Source organism: Passer domesticus, chromosome 5 (genome assembly GCF_036417665.1).
Source record: "Passer domesticus isolate bPasDom1 chromosome 5, bPasDom1.hap1, whole genome shotgun sequence".
Classification (NCBI taxonomy): domain Eukaryota; kingdom Metazoa; phylum Chordata; class Aves; order Passeriformes; family Passeridae; genus Passer; species Passer domesticus.
The window spans coordinates 26,803,683-26,822,861 of record NC_087478.1 but is presented as its reverse complement, the minus strand read 5'-3'; the positions used below and the strand labels follow the sequence as shown (position 1 = coordinate 26,822,861).

Genomic DNA, 19,179 nt, shown 5'->3' with positions numbered 1-19,179 from the left:
GTATCAAGAACCAGTAGAGCAATGAAGGAGTATGCAAACTAGGCTTCCCAGGAAAACTTATATAGTACTTTTTAAACTCTATTCCAAAGATTGCTTCATACTTCCCTTTTTATCAGGTGAATTTAGGTAATTTATATGCACTTACACATGTAATAAAATACTACTCTGAACTCATTAACCTAAAAATGGAGTACATTGTTTTTAATCAAAGAAGAATAAACAGAAACTGCTCCTTAGCATTCAGAAATGTACATCTAGTCCCGTCAGATCAATATGTACCTTTTCCTTCTGTGAAGAAGCTATGGCAACAAAGTAGATTCTTCTGGGAAAAAATCTGCTTTTTTCTATATACATTTGTAAATGCCAAATGTTTGCAATAATAAAGAACTTCTACACTGCTTCGGACACAAGAATGCACTACAAAATCTATTTCATAGCCACATAAAATACAATCATATTGACCTATTTAGAAAATAAAAACATTATTTTTGTACTAATAAAAAACCAAATAAATTGCTTATTTAATAAGCTATATTCATAGTTGTTGTATTAATATTCTTGCCAAGGCATGCTTTTGGTAATGTCAGATTTGGCTAGTATAAAGGAAGAGTGTCAGGAATAAGAGCTGTGTTGCATGCTTTGAAGCTGCTTGCCATATATCTTGTACTGAAATACATGAAGGGGAGTTTTTCTTTTTTTGTAGGGCACTTCTTCACCTCTGTTATTGGATTAGATGTTAGTACTGGCAGGTATTTTAAATGCATTTGTTTTTCAGTCAAATTAACACCAAATTGTCTTTGTTAGGCTTCAGTTAGAAACTTATTTTCAAAACCTATAATGCTCACATGGTGCCCTAACTGAAAGGACACTGCATCAGGCATTTGAACACATACAATTGTGTTTGAACACACACAATTGCGTTTGAATGTGGTTTTCACCTTGCATTAGCAAATGGCTTATACTAAGCTTGGATAATTTTTTTTAATGGTGTGGTTGAAATGCTATTTTTAGTTCTAAATAACACTGGATACAAAATCTTTGACATGGAAAAAAAAGTTAGTCTTCAATTAATAAGTGTCATACTATAAACAGTACCTGTGTGACATGAACAGTGAACATGACAAACCACATAAGCTGCTCACCTGTATTCACCAAACGTTCCATCATCTTCCTTCATAGGTTGTATTTCTGGATCAGCATGTGCATCCTCCTTTTCCTTCACTAAAATATTTGAAATATTAATTTTTACAATGAAACTGCAAGATGAGAAAGTCTAAGACCTTAATTTCTCAAACTGATCGCATTTGTCTTTTGAATAAAAACTATTTTTTAAATGGGGCCTTAGGATATTACTTTTTTTTTTAAGAAAAAGATCTGTTAATTAGTTATAGGGTTTTATTTTCATTCAAGTATGACTGTATGTAATTTTGTATTAGCAGAACTTTTTCTTTTTTTTCTAGCATTAAAGAGAGAAAATTGTTTAAAATCCTACTAAAATAACTTATTTACTGAGACTATTAATAGAGTTACTGCTTAATCAAATTTGAATTATTTAGTTCTTTTTAACAATGCTCTCTATTTCTTCTTGATATTCTTCTCATACTGATTGACAAAACTGAATCTGATTCACTTTTGTTCACTGTCAGTTTGTACATTTTCTGCTTTAATTTCATGTAGTTAGCCTCCAGAGAATTTAAGATTTTTTTTCCATTATTAATAATTCTCAAAATACTAGGCATGGTTTGTTTCTTCTTTTCTACAATGTGATCAAACCCAGCACAAAGTCACATACACTGGAACCTAAATTTTACACAATTGTATTTCTTGCACATTCTGGTTTTAGGTTTAATCCTTGTTCCCTGGTAGGAATAAATCTAGGCATATAACTTCTCCCTGTAACATAGTAAATGTAGCACATTGACACAGAAACCCACTAGCACCTGAGGAGTCAGATATTTTCAGATGACATATATTCCTATAAGTTAACATTGCTGACAGGACAAAACAATATAGTGACTGTAAGAATTCTATTTATGGTTCTTCCCTTTGCCTTTTCATTTCTGTTTTTCTGGCATCTATTCAAATCTTTCCCTTGTCTAGCAGATACAGTCATATAATCCAATACACAATCTCTTGTCTTTTACTCTGGTAATTTCCACACTTTATTTGTACATCACTGATTTGTGTGCCATTATTTAAGAGGATATTAATCATTCCTGACAGTACTTACTAAGTCCATAATTGCAATAACACGTAACATCTTGAGACATATCAGGCTGCTATAATTTCATACTGAAGTAATGGATTACTTCCTACAAACTACAGGCAACCTCAAAATGACACACAAAAATGATGATGAAAGAGTTCACAACTTAAATTTTCATAGATTTTATAACTTAGTGCTTTCCATTTGTCACTACCTGTGGAACAGTACATTTGCAATGGCCCAAGAAATACAAATTCACTGCTATAAACAGCAGTACATACTGATTCTGGAAATCTTAAAAAAAGTACAGGTTCCCCTTTATATACGTGTCTGTATATGCATCAGTATCTGTGCATGAAAAAATGTATACCTTGCAACTAATAATTCTGCAGAAGCAGCAATATCAAGGATCCACAAAGTAATGACAACCTTAGCATCCAACTGCCCTCTACACTTTTATTTAAAATGTCTGTTTTACCCTCCTCTAGATGGTGGTTCACTCCATGTCCTCCCTACTCTTTTCAGTTTCATCACTTCACTTGTTTCAGTCATCTGAATCACTTTTTCTATATCCTCTGTTATCTCATTTCCTCTAAAAAAATCCAAATATTAGGCAAAACCCCCTAAGATGGTGTCTGCAGCCTGTCATAAAACTCTATGTAACATTATGTATTCCTTAATAATCTGTTTTATTCATAGGCATATGCAGTTGGAACAGAAAATTCTCTTACCTAATTTTTGCTGTCACTACAAATCTTTGCTCTCTCTGTAAAACAATCTAACAGTTAGATTGGGTAGAATAGGATTCTAGTATTTAATAACGTGATTCTCTCATAAAAATCATCTGCTATTCTATTCCAGCAGATTACCCTATGAAGACCTGAAGTTCTTAGTGTTCCCTGACACTAAGTTTTTAGAAGTTCACTGATCAAAATAAGCAGATGAAAACAAAACATAGTGGCTTTTTCTTTTATACTTTTCTAAATGCATCCATCTTTTTCATGCCCAAATTAACAGTATGAACTTCAAGAAGTTTGAGCTGACTTTAAATAAGCATTCTAGAGTCTAGATATTTATTCCCAAACCTTAGGAGAAAACAATTTTTTCATTAAATCAAGATTTTACATGAAAATTAGCAACTGTACTTTCTATTGCAGCTAGAATAAGAGAATGAAAAATCAGATTATCCTTGGATGCTCACTTGAAGTTCATTCATAGTCACTCACACCTCAGCAGCTGCCGTGTTGGCAGTACTTTCTGGCAGTACTGTGCAAACTGCTTCTCACTATCCTTTTCAAGAGAGCTTTGGCCTATGGAGCTACTCCATAGAAAGAAATATAACACTAAGGAAAGATATATATGATACCTATATGTCCACACACATACATACATGCCTTTTGTAATGCACACCAGGAGGGATGCATGTTTTGATAGAAGGCAGACATTGTGTAATTACCATTTTTAATGAAAAATTATAAAACATACTTGGCCACTCCTAGATATACTATAAAAAACCATTTATTTTACATCTCCTCTTAGAAAGAAAAAAATATAGAAAAAACCCCAGCCTAATTGAAGGAAGGTAACTTTAAACTTAGCCGCAAAACTACAGAGGCTGAAGATGACACAGATTCTGGGAAGAACTCAAGGAATTGGAAACAATATAACATAGGAAGAGATTTGTCCTATGACATGTATTCCCTATACCTTAAAGTAACCAGTAGCTATGATTTGGACTTTCTGACCAAATAAATTCTAACTCAATTCATGTTAGTGGATTAAACCCATCTGCATTTGACTTCAGAAAGTGGAATGTGCACTTGTGGTGATGTTCCAAACAAAGCTCAAACCTCTCTAGAGAGATCATGCACTGAGGACTCTCGGAGAAGTAAGTCCTTCTCCTATGCTGAAATAGATGTAGGTTTCCTACCAACAGGGAGATGGCTCCTGCCAAGCCCACCAAATGATAAGACTGATTTGCCATATACACAGTGTAAATGTAAAGCAGCAGCAAATATAATTTTACTTAAACAGGTAAGCCTGAGATCTCTCTTAATGGGTTACCAACAGATGAGCATACCTGGATACTTGCCACCCTTATTCCTCCTTATGAAGCATACAATCAGTAAAATCAAGATCAGAAGAGCAACAGCACACATAAGACCAATGAACCATCCTTGAGTAGCGATGTCCACCTGCCGGCTTGCCATTGCTAGGGATAAAAGAAGAAAAATTACATTTTGCTGCATTTCAATGCTGTGCTAATTCAGATAAATAATAGACAATATAATGTTCATTAAAGAATAACATTCACTGTGAAAAATGGATAGCATTAACAGAAACAGTGATTCTGTATTTTCTGAGTATTTCCATTATTTAGAAAATTTCCCAGTACCTATGCACAGAAGTTGGTTTTCAGTATATAAAAAGTCTGCTAACATTTAAGCTTAGCAACTACTCTGCAAAATCTATGCACATACTACATTGCTTTCCACAAACCTCAAAACTATTCTCAACCATTTTGAATTAATTAAACTCCTGAAATGAAGTTGCCAATTATAGTTCACACAAATATGTCAATTGCATTCTCAAAATGAATTAAAAGCCAATACTGATAAGCTAATGCACTTCCATCATTCTGAAATGGGGACACAGACAGATCACTCAAGGGCCCTAACATTAAATTTCAACTAAAAATCAACAATAAAGCATCCTTTAAAACTTTATTAATCATCAGGTTTTCTTTCTTTACTCAAACCCATACCTCATTCTACAATTAATTTATCATGATTGCCATGATTTAGCATTAGTGAGGTGGGAAGCCTTCCCTTGGCATTATTTCTCTCCAAATGCTGACTCTAGCTGGAAGATAATGTAAATAATAAGCAAACTACAAAGAAAACACTACAAGCACTAATAAGAAAAGGAATTAACTATGTGGTCTAGGGTCTGCATCTACTCATCTCCAACACAGTAGGAGGATTATTCTGGTGAAGCTTATTTTCTGCTCTACTGCTGGAAACACACTACAGGCAACTTGATTTAGGATTAGCTGCTGGGAGAAAGTGGGAAGAGTGAGAGGAGTTAGGGATACATGCTCCAAACAAAAAAATATGAAGTGAAGGAAGATGAACATCCATCCAAACCTATGTTATTCATTCTTCAACTTCTTCTCCACACCCAAAACCGAAGAGTATGAAACTCTGTGAAGAGCTGCGCAACTGACAGAATTCAAGCCAATGTCTCAGTGTCATCTTCTAGTTAAGGAGTGTGAGACAGGTATCTTGGAAAAGCAGTCCATGGTCCCACAATCCTTAGGGATTCTACAGAAAGTAGAAAGTACTTCCAATGTCTGGATACTGTATCTCCAGTCCATTCCATACAGAAGACCAGTGTCTTCCACTTCAGAAGTACTATGATAAAATTAATTCTCTTTAAATGCTTATTTTTGGTCTTTCTGGGTAAAGCTATGACTTGATTTTCATTTAAATAATTCAGTGAGTTAATGTGCCTGGTTATTGTGGAGCGAAAATCAGAAGATTTCTCAGTCCTTGTTTATGTTTTCTGATATTTTAGAAAGTGACTCTCATACACACAAGAATTTAAACTGTTTTTGCATCAAAGTCTCTACATGTCATATATAGTTTATATACCTAAATATTTCTACTCTTTATGCCACATATAAATATGCATAAACACACATATATATATATATATATATATATAAAAATATTAAAAAGTGTCAATTAAAAAATCACAAAAGGAATCTTCCTCTGAACTACAAATGAAAATAAAACTTTGTTTTCCTATTAAGGTTTAAATTATTTTGAGTTTTGTGCATCTGCATCCATAATAGGACATTAGATGTTGTAACAAAATGCAAAAGCACAGTTCACATTCAAATGTAGTAAGAAATAGAATCAAGCCAAAAAATTCATTCATAAAAATATGCAAGATAGATGGGAAGATGAAAACTTACTTATGCAGCTTCCTGTATTAACTTACAGCATTTCCAGTAGGAAAGGGTTTCTAAATCTCTGTGCATCTTTAAAAAATGCACATTTCCTGCCTACACTAAGCAAATTATTTGCTTCAGGCAGAAAAACCTTGCATCTTGGTGAACCACTAATGCAGGAGTCAATGAAGAGCACTGTACCAGGAATGCCCAAAAGGATAAGCCTGCACACTTTGAAGATGCTCTGTAGGAATGCTTGACAAAGAAAAAATGTGGGAAAAGCCTAATGTTTGAAATACCAAAGTTTCATTCCTAATACGGACATATTCCAGTGTTTGCCTCTTTGTCTACTCCACCTTTTTGCAGTGTTTAAAAGCTTTCACCTAGGTTGAACACAGTGTGACATAAGATTTTTTTGTAAGAAATAGGCTGTTTATAATTTCATGCTGAACATTGAAACTTTCCATTACCAAGAAGCAGAAAGGAGTGTCTAAAGTCCCTTCTTCCTTAATTACACAGGGGCATGAGTAAACACGACTGGGTAAGTACAGGAATCCTTATCTACTGGCTCAGTACTTTTTATGCAGGACTATGCTTTTGGAAAGGTTTCCATGCAGCTTGTTTTGAATTATATTACAGTCTTGATCCTTGTTTACTGCTACTTTAGGCTTCAGATGTGTATTTGCATAACATTTCACAGGTAGGCTTTTGTACCACTAGCTGTTCCTGGCTTTGTGTTCAGCCTGTACATATTTGCCTGGCACTGCTATTCAGCACCATGTTTTCAAACCTTCCTGCAACATGATAAACTGTGAACAGGAATGGAACAAATCAAAGCAAAAAAATTATGATTTTAGAAAGTGCTCACTTTCAAACCGGCATACCCATTACCAATGTTGTTGTCTGATAGTTATAACATAATGTTCAAGTGTATTTTCATATTTAAATTACTTTCTTATAACATAACATTCTGGAGTTGATGGGGCTACTGCTGTATAACTATGCACTGGCTAAAATGCTTGGAATGAGCAGAAGTGGCTAGCAAAGACAAAAATAATAACAGCTGACCAAGAACATGATGATGGCATGGCATGTGATGGCAACACAATATTCAGCACAACATCAAAGAACCTTCCAATAGAACCTTTTTCCTGAGTGTAATTGGCAGGCATTGCTGATTTGCTTACAAAGAAATAGGACTGCAGTATGAACATAAGGAACTTAAACAGCCTTACTGATTCCCAGGATGTATGTGTAACATCAAAATCCATATAAAACTTTTATATGGCAGGAAAAGAGAGATTTGCAAGTAGGAATGTCTTAACACTGATATAAATAGATTACATGAGACAACAAATTGAATCTGCACTTTCTGATTATGCAAATATTTTAGCTCTATAAAAAGCAACATTATTTAATTACAGCCCTGAAATTATACTAATTACAAATATTAGAAATAGGTCATCTTCAGTGCACAGCACACAGATGGGAGTGTGGGCAGGGCATATCTTGCCCCTAGCACAAACATCAGTCAAGTAGAGTGATTTGAAAGGATGGAAACATTCATAATTCAAACACAAATAAACTGGCATTATTATTTAGGCATTTATAAAATAATTTAACATTGGTCTATGAAAGGAACATGCAAAGATTCTAGCTGCAACATCTCTTGGCTAGAAGCAGTTTGGCATTTCAGCAGTTGGTCTAACACGATTTTGGCTGGGATACAGAAATGTACTACGGTACAGTACGCCTCACCTGGACCTGTCTCAAACACATCCTCTGCACTCCTAAAACCAGACAGGCCCTCAGCACCAACCCGGACTTTATATGCTGTTCCTGGTGTTAAACCCTTTAAGACAAAGAAGCTTCGAGAACCATTTACAATTTCTTTTTTCCAATCTTCTTTGCCTATAAAAATTTTAGGAAAACAACAAATCGGTATTTTAATTTTATCTGTATTACTGAAAGTTCTAGACAAAATACTACTGACAGTTACTTGACTAAACTATGGATCATCTGAGAAAAATAGCTGTTCTCTCAAAAATAATTATATAAAATTATGAGTAATAAATTGCATGCAACATATTGAAGAATTTATTGTACAGTAATTATGAAACTATTTTAAACATTTGTTCCATTGTACTAAAGGAATACAAATTTAATTTATTTTTAAAATGCTTATTGAGGTTGTAATTATGAGATACATTAAAATAGATTTTAGTCATTTTATTAAATGACACTTGCAGTTTCAGTCCATATTTATTTTGGTCAAGAAGCTCTACTTCAAAGTCTGAATCTCTCTTATATCTTTTTTCTAGGACAGTCTCAGCTATTTCTTTGGCCAATATCCAGAAAAATGCATTTCTATTCCAATTTTCAGATTAGTCACCTTTAGTCATAACTTTAGAAGGATGCGGTATTTGAAAATAAGTATCTTGCTTTTATTAGCTTTGTTCTAATTATTACCTGTATTATCAAAGTTTTAAACCTGGTTTTAGGCAATAAGAGCACATAAATCGTTTCATATCTTATTTTAAGGTTTAATTTAACAAAGAATATATTATTTAATCTTTTTTCTTTCCTGAATTGGGCATAATTTAGGAAAATCCTTGTATCCTATTTTAATGCAAGTAATCATATTTTTACACATGTAATCACTTCACAATAAACAACTTCATGCAAACTATGTTTTCAGAAGTTCACGTTCAAAAGAATTTATAAAATAATACAAAGGAACAAAGGTTCATATTTATCTATTCATCAAAAACCTGCTAAGCATTGATGTTTTTTAAAATGAAAATTATTTGATCTTCCTGATCAAATTATAAAATAATTTAAGACATTTAAGAGCTATCATTAACACTGGGTCAATTTAAGACCCCATTTACTATAAAAATCTTTCAAAATACATCTCAAAACGTTAGCAGAATTTAATTAAATGACTTCTTACTGCCTGCTACACCATATTCAACATAAAAGTTCGCATGATCTGGTCCCTCATACTCCCAACTGATATTGGCATAGGTCTCAGCAGCAGCTGTTGTAACATTTCTGATCCTTGGATAAAGTGGTTGAACTAAATACACAACAGAAAAACAAAGCAGAATATGCAGTTGTGACTTCATACATTTAAAAAAAATATTAAAAGAAGTTACTATGTTAATTTAGACCATATAGAGGGAAAGTATAACACATTTTTCATTGGTTCCATTACTGGAAATTAGTGAAGTAATTTCCAGTATTGTACTGTATTTTACCAGTAAAGTACTGTATTTTGAAATTTAATCTCAGGCAGTTACTACACTAAGAAATAAAGTCAAGTCTATGTACTTTACTGAGCATGCTCTGTACCACAAAAACTGCCAAATACTTAAAAAGTACCTAACTGCCAAAATTCTGAAAAACATTATTTCTATTCATCTGGAAGTAAAATGCAGACAGCTGGAAAGAGATGAGAACATTGTCAGGGTAATGGGAAATGGTAGGACAGAAGGGAGGCATGAAGGTGGTACGCACCTCCCTTTATGGCATGTGGCACTGAATGGACTGCAAATGCCCCAAGTGCAAGCCCTTATAGGATTTTGGCTCTATTGCATGGATAGTGATAAAAAAGGAAGACAATACCCTTATAGAATGTTGGACGGACAGTATGCATGACTGGGGAAGTTGCAAAAAGGATTTCTGAATATCCTTCACCATCAGAGATAGTAGGAAAGAAAAAATAAAGAGTAAAAACATTTTGCATCAAAAGGTAGCAATTAACTAATACAGTAAAACCTTACCTGTTAAGCAAATAACACATGCACATTCTAAGATCATGCAGGTTTCAAATAGTTTACTAGTTAAAATATGAAACAGCTAAGTAATACACATGTATTTGAAAACAAACTGATGTATGTACTGGCAGCTTTGCTTTCACAGGACATTCCTGAAATCAGCTTTTGTTAATATTATGCATTCGTGGCCCCTTTAGACACTGCAAAACTAGATATGAGGTATGGGAAAGCCAATGTGAAAGTACTCTGGAGTGAAGGACGCAAAGGACTGGAATGCAAGGAGCTGCCCATTGTAAGGCACTGTGTCTCACTGCTGCCATTCTGGTTAGACAACAGCACTTCTCACAGACATGCAGAATGCCCACATCTGTGGAAAGAAGAGCTTCAGCATTCTGAAATTAGCCACTTCTCTGCTCAGACCTTTGTTCTTTTTTCATACCTTAGCTCCAGTAATGCTTGGTACAAATGGACATATAGCTCAGTGTCTCTGCTTGCCTAAGACTAATGAAAAAATAGATTTTAATAGTTCTAATGCTGTAATAGGGCAGATACAAAGAGGATGCTCCTCAGAGGTATGAAATCAGTTTTAACTGAAAATGCTTCACTTTGCCACTGACTTTTCTATCTTGCTAAAAATATCTTTTCTATTACAAATATTAAAAATGTTTCTCAAAGAACCATGAAACATAAGAGGTAAAAATCTAGTCTCAGTAAAGACAAAGGACAGAATTCCAATGCCTTCACCTACACAAGAAAATAAATTGAGCAAAAGTCTGTTATCAAGGCAGAAGAGACTACACAGAATTTACCTATCCACTTAAATTACTTTCTACTTCTAACAGGCTGGCTTTGTCCATTTGGCCAGCTGGAAAAAGTTCAAAGTTATATGCACAGAGAAAATGGCTTACTTGGGCCCCTAGAACAGACGAAATAATATGAGTACCATGTCTAGAAAACTGTAATTTCTGAGTATTTTTAAAAATACCTAAATTAGGCAAATTCCATCAGTTCTTCTGATAATGTATTCTTATTACAATGTTTTACAAAATAATTTTTTATCCCCATATTTGCATTAGATATTTCTTCTTAACTCTGTTCCAGTAGTACTCATTCAACAATTCAATCTGTACTACTCCCCCATCTGATGTTTTTATAGCTAAGTTGTCCTTATATATAATTTCTTTCACCAACCAAAATAATAAGGAATATAGGATTTAAATAATAAAGAATAGATTAATTTCTAAATCTGTTAAAACTACCTGAACAAAATAATTGAGAAAACACTAGATTAAAAAAAAAAAAACAACCAAAAAACTGCAAGCCATCTAGGTTTCTAAGTCACAACAACCACCCTAAGAAATACCAAAGCCAGAGCTGTCTATGGGAAATCTAGCATGTAATGATATACACTATGGTAATGCAAGGGGATTAGATTCTGTTTCTCTGTGCCACTTGTGGAGGTAGCAAGAGGAAAGAAAAGTAGTCTCTAAATTTAGAAGGGTGCAGAGTCTGAGATTGCAGACAGGATGTATAAACTCCCTTCCTGATTTAGACATAGGAACAGGTGTTTATTTCAATAACAATCTCAGCATTTGTGCTGTGCCAAGAAAACAAGTGGTTTGTATTTGAAGTATGACTTTGTTTTGTTTCATTTAATTGTATTTTCTCAAAGCCATATTGTCCTGGATTTTGGTCTTCCATGGAAGTTGTCCAATTAGCAGCTCAAACGTACGACTGGTTTTTGTCACAATATTAAAGACAGAAAAAACTGTTAGCAAAAATCTGTTTTATACTCCTGCAAACAGATGCCAAAGCATTACTCCTAACTTCTCCCTTCTCATGCCTTAGCACTAGGGGATGAAGGAAACTGTCTCATCTTCTGTGAAAGACCCCAGAAGACAGAGTTTCTGAATTACTAAGCAAAATCAATAATTGCTTGATCTTATCTTGTGGGGTATTTTTCCATCTCCAATTTCCAGTTTCTGCTCTCATTAAAGAGTTGCCTGCTACATTAAAGTATCTGGTAAAAGTCTTTCTGTTCATATGATTGATCACGTGTTCATATGATCAAACAATCAAGTTTGCTCTGAAAGTTACTGTAATTTCCTTGCTATCTTACTTCTAAATTCTCTCAAGTGACTAATTTATGCTTATTTTTATCAAATGTACTCATATCTGATTCTTACCAATAGCTGTACAGATTTACCCACATGTAGTACTTGGTCAGATTTAAATTCTGTCGGTTTTAACTATTGAATAAGGTGCACCAGGAAATTTGTTCAGTAGCATTATTTCTTTGCAAAATTATTATTTTTGCAATTATCCTCTTTTGTATTATTACTTGATCTCATTTGCCATCAGGCCTGCCAAGTTTTACTTAAGTCTGTTAAATGTGCCATATTTGCAACATGACTACACACACAAGAAGACAAAAGAAGGCTGATGGATCCTGAGGTGATAAAAGCCTGGAGGTGAATTGCTTAAGACATTTAAAGCTTGTAGTCAATCCACCCAGAGTCTTTGTCTTCTCAATCACCACACCTCTAATTATAATTAACCTCTCAGTTCTTCAATATGTTTCCCAGCACTGTTCACAAATGGCAAATGTGTAATTGTCAGCTGGCAGAAGCTCCCAGCATGTGCAAGCGCCAGTTGGGAAAAAGGGGGGGAGAGGGGCGGGCAGGAAACTTTGTCCTGGAGAGCAGAGCACTGCGCTCTCTCATCTGTAACCATGCCCCACGCTGTGCAGCAGTGCTGGCAAAAGCATCACTCCAAAAATCATGGGAATGGACTGTTGGTAAGCTACAGGTTTTATACAGACTCACTCTTATGCGTCTACCTCTGGAAAATTAAGCTTTTTCATTCCTGCCTCGATACAATGCAAAATTCAGCTGGCATTTCCAAGTATGGTTTTATTCCTGTAGTATCACATAATTTGCCAATCAAGAAAGAGGCCTAGGCTCAAAGCAAAATTGTCTTCTATTTTCAAATTAATTCCAGTGTTTTTTTACTGGAGTCTTTTGGTAGAGTTTTATTTAACTTTTCAGCCTTTCAGGAACACAGTTCCTAAAAAGAAGTTATAGCCAGGCTGCAGAATCAATAAATTTTAATAAGACAGGACACGACATTGGAAGGTATTTTAACCATGAAATAGTACTCTTTCTCAATATTTAGTCCAGAAGAACAATAAATCAAATAATCCCCAAAGTGACTGAAGTTTAGGAATTTTCATGGAATTCACCTGATATTCAGGAAAAAATATTGGCTGAGTGCCAAGCACAGATTTGAAGATTAATATCAAATGGGGAAAAAAAACCCCACAAAACAACACATCATAGACAATTAAGTTAAAAGGCATATATTAAGAAAAAAGTTAATTTAAAGGAAAAAACCCACACCCACACAAGAAAAAAATGAAGGACAAAGGTAATATATTCTGCCAGAGCCTGTCAGACACAGAAAAATGGTTTATTTTCCTTTGCCTTTTTAACATTCATAGTATGAAATCCAAGCTTTAGTGTAACAGTAGGAGTGAATTCCATTTCTGGCAGTGAGAAATGGGCATCAGTCACTTCTGGGATTATTTAGGTCAATTGCAAGAGCACTTCTGTAGTGTAAGAAATACAAAGCCAAAGAAGAAATGCAAAAAATTATGTCACTGATGAGCATGTAGCATGACATCCACAAAGCAAAAGGCATTTTCAGGAATTTTTGCACAGTGATAATAATCATTTTCTCTAGTCTAGCATGCAAAGCATCAGCATTGTTCCCAGTGAACTTAAAAGAGGACAAAAGAGTGGCTCTGCATAGCAGGCTGTACTGAAAGAATCACACAAATACATAATGGAGAAGTTCACAGGGGGAGAGTGGCTGAAGGAGCAATATAAAAATACTACACTTAACTTGACTGTAAAAGCAGCTTGAAATTGTTAGCAAAAGACATGGAGACATTATGTGAAATTATTCAAGAGAAAGGGGAAACAGATGGTGGGCAGAGAAACTTATTTAAAGAACTACATTTTGTACAGAACAAAGAAAACTGAGATGATCTACAAAGAGATCAGAGATAAAAACTCTGCTGAAACTGATTTCCAGCCTACGGTGAGGAGCTACATACTGGTGTTTCATCCTAAAATCCCAAAAGAATAGCTTCAAACCCAGAGAACAGACTACTTATTTACCCCACCTGTAACAAAAGGGAGTACTATTTGTCACTAGTACTTGAGATATGAAGTTCACATGAAGAAGACAGACCAGATCGAGTACCAGTGACAGGAGGCACTAACTACCATTAAAGGCTACTGTGATCTCACAAACTTACTTTAATTCTATTTCAAGACTACCAGTTACCAGTGTCAGCATGCATGCAGATTAGAAGTCCTTGCTTTCAAATATAAATGTTGACTAAATCAAAAAGAAGCTAAAAAGTGAAATGAGGAGGCTTGTGGAATGAAGCTGACATGCCATGCCATGACTCCCTATACTTCAGCTTACAAAAAACATGCATCCCTATGACTCTTTATTTTAACCAGCAACTTTCATTTCTACTACTGGTCAAATTGGAATTCTCTTCCTTCCTCTATAGGGCAGTTATTTGAAACTTCTAATGGAAAAGGACAGAAAAAACATGATCCTATGATCACCTGAGTCACTTTGCAGGTGCTATTATAATTATTTTATTCATGTAATTGGGTTATTCCCCCATTTTTTCTCACACCTCTGTTACCTCATGCCTGTGGTTAGATGCCAATATATAAATGGCAATACCAGGGCATGCTTAATATCTAATATTAGGTATAATAAATTCTATTTTACATATGACGTTTTCAGACACATTTAGAATATAGGTTGCTACAAAAAATTCTTTCTTTTTTTCTTTGTAGTACCATTAATTTGATCAATTTTAAGTAATTCATAACATCACAGTATTAGAAAGAAAAAAATGACAGTTCAAGTCAAATAGGATTATCAACTATAATATAATAGCTTTTTCATCCAGTAAATAACATCTAATGATTTACTCATGTAAGCTTGTGACAGAAAAAATATTGAATCTATTAAGATCCTTAGATTTACCACAGCAATATATCCCTCTGCCTTTTAATTTATAGTTTTACTGTGAGAAGTGAAATATGTCCCAAGTGGCACAGCTCACTAAGATTCAAATTATTTGAAGTCCTCCAGGACTATGTGTCTAAAGTATATGACGGGCCAAAGGTCAGGTCTTCACAGGCAGCTATCCAGTAGAAAACACCAAATGCTGAAATTTCAGTTCAGCATTTTAGGCTGGCTGAATCTGGGAACTACTGTCTACTTAAATTCCAGGATCAGTGTGCTCAAATCAAAAGAAAAAAGGATAATTACATTTTCCTGGTAAGTTCTGCCCTTCAAAATTAGAAACCTGATATGTTTTTGATAGACCACAAAATGGCTGTGGTCTAAATTTGTTCTGGCTTTGGGTCCAAATTAATAAGAACTGTATAGACATATAGGCCCTCCTGCACTTAATAGAAAATAGAAAGTTCACTGCTGGGTACAGCTACTTTTTGAGTGGGCTGAGCACTTCTATCTTCCAAATCCACCCACTCATAAGACCAACTAATCTGGTGCTCGATACTGACAATATGATCCTCCTTTTCGTTACTTGTGGTCCCTGATCAGTGGCAAAGCAGTTAACATGGTATTGTAGCAACCACTGAGAACATTCATCTCAGACCTGCAGCAACTCAGATGTCCTAACAGATGTCATGGCTGTAGTTCCGTGCTGTTTGCAGGTCCAAAGTCTTCTTTGTAATTGCAAGAGCTATATGCTACAGGAATATGTGAAAACTTTGAAACCATAAACAACATGGAACCAAACAAAGACATCTGCTTAGTTTTCAGAGAACCTGAGATGACAGCTCTGAAATGTGAGCTGCTCCAGCTAATCTTACAAATAAGATGCTTTCTGATAGCCACATACAGCTATAATTAGACCTCAGTTTCACACAGAGAATCCATTTTTCCTTGCATGAGTTTTTAGAGTCAGCTATAAATAATGACAACTTAATCTACATTTCTGCTGTGCATGTCCAGGACTAAAGTCAGTTTGATTGTTCCAATCTGTGCTGACTTCTCAGCTATGACTAGACTAAAATAGTAAAAAAATACTTGACATCAAAATAATTCCACAACTACACACACTTGCCAGAAACATATCTGATATCAGAATACACTTATATATACATATAAATATATACATACATATATATATACGTATGCCCAAATGCAGGCATACATATATTTATATATTGTCTGATTTATACCAGACTGAGTGAATGAATATCTTTATTATGGCTATCATTCACAACACCCGATAATCAAGTGAAAAGAAACTATATGTAAAATAATTTATGCCGTCTCTTCCAAGTTTATTAAAAACGTTGGGTCCTTCATATACAGATTTTTACTTGTAATGGTCTGAGAATCTGAAGCAGAGGTGTTCATTAGTGTTAATAACACTTGTCATTCAATGACACCTCTGTACAGAGAGACATTCCTGAGTTTGAGCTACCTCACGACAACCTTTGCTTCTGACAATGAAGGCATCAAAATTCATTAAAACTGTGCAAAACTGAATCATAAAGAACTGAATATTACCAAAGTTAATTAATAAGAATGATACTAGCTTGTACTCACTGAAATATCCTCAAGTACTCACTCACAAGATCTGTGAACCTAAAGCAGTGGGAAGACATTTGCCTGTATATTCAATCTGATACTCAAACTGAGAAGTAGACATAGGGTATTGTCAGTCATTTGTCTCCTATGCACAGTTGGCTTGCAAATTAAGTAAATGTGTTCAAGTGGGTAGCAGTAATCCACAGTGAGAACAAGAGTGCAGATATTATTTAAAATAAAAAATTGCATATGGCACAAGCAGTAAATGAATCTCCTTCGCAAAAGTGCTGTTTTTTCTACTCCAGCTAATCAGTGCTGGTGCACCTGGATCCTGAATATTTATGACAGTGACATACATCTCTTAAATGTTCAGAAATAATTAGACTTTGCTGAAGCAAAGCTAATGAATTCCCCTGGAACTCTGTGGCAAAATAAACAGATGAAAGGTATTAATAAGCATTCTGTATTCCTTAAAAGAAACCCCAACAAGCCCAAACAAAAATCCTCCACAACTGTTTTCTTCCAGCCCTGATTATACTTTGTACAAAAATATGTAGTCCAAGATTTTCTGTCCTTACCACTGCAATTTCCCCATTTGCAACACTATTGTAAATCCACACATTAATAAATCATGCAGTTTCATTTTACCTTTGCCTGCACCTACAGCAGGACGGAGAATACCAGCTTTAATGGAGGAAAACAAGAATAGGAACACTACATAATTAGATACAACACCAAAGGAAACATACACATATAATTTGACTACAAAAAACATGCAGACTAGATAAAATGTATTCATTCAAATAAATTAGAAACAATCCATTTATGCTGAACCCTGACAGACTACTACAAGACAAAATGATTGTACATGCATTTACAAAATTTTATGGCTCATGCTTGTTAGGGTGCAAGATTTAAACTAAATGCAGTTCATATGCAAACTTAATACCCTATCAGAGAAGTTGCATTGAATAGCAACTCATCTATGGCAATTCCAATAAACCATCATTTTAATGAGCACAAAAACATGTGAAAACATGGTACCAAAATAGACTTATTAATATTAAGATGATCAAAATTATAAAAAAGTTTCAAATTTCCTGTTGGCTTTAAATTATTCTTATTTTGTTAAGCATCCGTATTTAATTAAAACAACAACTTTAACAAAGCTCTAAAATGGCTACAAATATAAAAATCAATAGTGACAGGATTTATCAATATACTTGGTGGTTTTTAAATACTATACAGTTACTTGGGGCCATAGATGACAAATTTATTTAAACAGTTTTACAGTTTTTTGCCAGTTCTGCGAAAGCAATTTAGATTTCACAGAAGCTGTCACATACTACAAAAAATAAATAACCTCCTCTAATCACAAACCTGCATCATTCCAGTATTTTTCTCTGTGACCAAAGCTGGTCAATGATGCAGAATAGGTGAATAGGCAATAACCACTAAAAATGTAAAGTTACATGAAACTTGAAGCTCAGAAAGGCCCATGTCTGTCTTAGAGCTTGTGAGTTGATATTAAAAGAAGAGGCTTTATACCTCTTTGGGGGTTCCCACTACAGCAGAAAGCCTTTACATGTATTTTCTTTAAAAAGATTTAGAATATTTTATTAGTGTATGACACTCTACAAAAAAAAAAAAAAAATCACTTGGCCCTATTTCCTTAGTGGAAGGAAGCAATTGCTACATTTAGATACAGATGTTTAATACAATCTGTAGTGGTTTTTAAACTCAAAGGGCTTTCCTTATTCATACATATCTTACCTTCATCCATAATTGTTACTGCTTCCTCAGTTATCTGACTTCCTGATCCAACTGAAGTTTGTGCGTTAAAGTAAAACTTGTACCGGGTGCTGTAATTTAAATTTTTTAATATCAAGCTGCTCTCATTGGCAGGAATTCTTATCTCTATCAAGGGACCCAATTCATGTGTGTTGTTGACTGTTGTTATAAAAAAAAGAAAAAAAAAAAAGAAAAAAAAATTAGGAAGCTTGCATACACTGTCATTGTATTTTAAAAGGCTTTTGGTTTGTATGTAATTTTTTTGCTTGTCTGCTGCATCTACACTTTCAAAAGAAAGTCACCTTTGTGTAAAGGTGCCAAAATCCAACTGGCAGATAGGAAACACGAGCAAGTTTTTTAAGATCAAATTTCATTCTCATAAATCCAAGGCAAATGAGTTCAGTTCAAACCATCTGAATTTATACAGTGTTAAAGTCCTCCCTCACCATGGAAAAATTCTGAAACTCTAAATTCAGTATGCTTAGGAAAAGAAAACACTGAAGCTACTTGTGCCTAATGTCAAAGAACAGTGGGATGGATTTGGGAAGTGGAAGAAGGTAAATTTCCTTTATCTGTTCCATGCATATGCAACTCTTTCCTTTCCAGTGTCACTGCTGAGAAATTTCTGGGCTAAGTAAGCAACTGGGATCCAAAAGAAGTGATTTAATAGCTCTGAGATGAGTAAATGGCACATTTATAATTTTTTCTTTTTAAGATTATAATACTGTGAAAATGGGAAAAGCAGAAAATATAATTGGGCATACTTTGATTTACTTCTAATGACATTT

General features: G+C 34.5%; 1 protein-coding gene across 39 annotated transcripts in view; it reads right to left on the bottom strand.

The window, feature by feature from the left end:
* NRCAM (neuronal cell adhesion molecule) overlaps positions 1-19,179 on the bottom strand; it is a 142,163-nt gene that overhangs the window by 11,572 nt on the left and 111,412 nt on the right. For 16 of the 39 annotated variants that reach the window (XM_064422434.1, XM_064422448.1, XM_064422450.1 and 13 more), the window contains 7 exons: positions 18,374-18,550; positions 17,249-17,284; positions 9,789-9,854; positions 9,115-9,240; positions 7,920-8,072; positions 4,287-4,418; positions 1,143-1,221 (listed from right to left, as the gene is read on the bottom strand). In XM_064422434.1, the coding sequence (XP_064278504.1) occupies positions 1,143-1,221; positions 4,287-4,418; positions 7,920-8,072; positions 9,115-9,240; positions 9,789-9,854; positions 17,249-17,284; positions 18,374-18,550 (769 nt within the window). The remainder of the gene's footprint in view (positions 1-1,142; positions 1,222-4,286; positions 4,419-7,919; positions 8,073-9,114; positions 9,241-9,788; positions 9,855-17,248; positions 17,285-18,373; positions 18,551-19,179) is intronic. The other 23 variants (XM_064422440.1, XM_064422443.1, XM_064422445.1 and 20 more) reach the window with 5 other exon arrangements.